This window comes from Egretta garzetta, unplaced genomic scaffold (genome assembly GCF_000687185.1).
Source record: "Egretta garzetta isolate BGI_Z169 unplaced genomic scaffold, ASM68718v1 scaffold431, whole genome shotgun sequence".
NCBI classification, from domain to species: Eukaryota; Metazoa; Chordata; class Aves; order Pelecaniformes; family Ardeidae; genus Egretta; species Egretta garzetta.
Genome location: NW_009258677.1, coordinates 156,857 through 158,626, shown reverse-complemented (window position 1 = coordinate 158,626; position 1,770 = coordinate 156,857). Strand labels below are relative to the sequence as shown.

General features: G+C 63.7%; 1 protein-coding gene across 1 annotated transcript in view; it reads right to left on the bottom strand.

The window, feature by feature from the left end:
- Positions 1–20: 20 nt before the first annotated feature.
- The window catches only part of SH3BP5L (SH3 binding domain protein 5 like), a 6,309-nt gene continuing 4,559 nt past the window's right edge, over positions 21–1,770 (bottom strand). Inside the window, 5 exon segments of the mRNA XM_035888663.1 lie at positions 21–297; positions 299–351; positions 562–735; positions 887–1,048; positions 1,142–1,270. Of these exon segments, the coding sequence (XP_035744556.1) occupies positions 93–297; positions 299–351; positions 562–735; positions 887–1,048; positions 1,142–1,270 (723 nt within the window). The 3' untranslated portion in view covers positions 21–92.

Sequence of the window (1,770 nt, the reverse complement as noted above, 5' to 3'; positions counted from 1 at the left end):
TCTGCGGGGGGTACCGGCAGCACCCACCGCCCCCCGCGCCGTCGTTTTGGGGGTGCCCCAGGGAGGGGAGAAGCACTACGGGGGGTGGGGGGCTAAAGGCTGATGCTTCGGTGATGTTTGAAGTGCCCCTGCCCGCCCCGGCGTTGCTCCCGTTCCTCCAGCTCGTCGCTGTTGAGGCTGGTAGCGTCCGACAAGCCCAATAAATGTTCGACCGAGTCGAACTTCTGCAGGTCGGAGGCGATGGTTTGAAGGCTGAGCACCGAAAGCGTGTCGGCCGGGGGGCACTCGGCCCCCAAATGTGTCCCTCCTCCTGTCACCCCGCTCCAGCACCGTCACCTTGGCCTTGTGCTCCTGCCAGGAGGTGGCACCGGCCACCGCGGCCATCTCCGCATTCCCCCATCCCCCTTCCCAAAGCGCCAGCCAGGCGGATCCCACCAGCTCCACCCCCAAAAACTGACCGAAAACAGCAGGATCCTCCCCCAAAACGAGGTCCTTGTGCCCCCCACCAGCCTGAGGGGCCCCACCGCAAGCGGCCAGAGCCTGTCACCCGTCCCCAAGTACCTCAAGGATCTGGTTGAACTGGGCTTTCAGCTCAAAGTAAGGCTTGCTCTTAACGATGACGCGCTTGAGGGACTTCTGGAGGGCCTGGACCTTGGCCTCGGCTTGCTGACACAGCTGGGTGACGCGCTGGTGCTCCCGCTCGCTCCGCAGCCGCTCCTCCTCCGCCTCGTTGACCTAAAACCACCCCAAAACCCCTTCAGAAGCGGGGTTCCTCCCCCCCCCGCCCCACCATCCCCATTCCCATCATCCCCAACATCCAACTGCTTCTTCCCAGGCTCCATCCCACCCCTCCTGGGGATGAAGATCCCCCCTGCCGCCCCCATACTTTGCAGGTAGCGTGGTTGAGCATCTCCTGCCAGGTGGGATCCAAGCGGTTCTTGTCAGCCATGACCCCCTGCTCTGCCACGAAGACCATCTCGCGAGCGGCGTTGTGCATGCTGACGGCTCGCTCGTACCTCAAGGCCGCCTTCTGCGTCTCCTGCTGAGCCTGCACGGCGAGCGGGAAGGGGGTCACCACGAAAATTAAAAACCCCCAAGACACCCCCGCCCCACCATCCGTGCCCCTGGGGGATGCCGGTACCTCCTTGGCGAGGCGCCGGGCTTCGTAGTAGGGTCGAGCTTTCTCGATGCAGTTGCCCAACTGGGAGCCTTGGGCATTGAGCTTCCTCGCCGATTCGGAAAGGATCCGGCGATAGGCGGTGCGGGCCTCCTGGAGGGGAGGGGCACAGCAAGGGCTCAGCCCCGTGTCCTCCTGTCCCTCGTCGCACCCACGGTGACCCCCTCAGCTGCAGGGCTTTCCCCCCCAACCATCCCACCGAGCCCAAAACCCAGCAGGGACCAGCACGAAGGTGACCAGTTAAGGATGGGGGGGACCAGTTAAGGACCAGGAACAAGGACGGGGGATCAAGGGCTGGAGGAGGGACCAGATAAGGGCTGGGGAACAAGGACTGAGGGGGGACCAGTTAGGGACTGGGGATCAAGCACTGGTGGGGGGACATCAGTTAAGGACCGGGGGACCAGTTAAGGGCTGGGGGGAGCACCAATTAGGGACTGGGGAACAAGGACGGGGGTGACACCAGTTAGGGACTGGGGGACCAGTTAAGGGTTGGGAGGGGACACCAGTTAGGGACTGGGGGACAAAGACTGAGGGGGGACACCAGTTAGGGACTAGGGGACCAGTTAAGGGCTGCGAACAAAGACTGGGGGGAA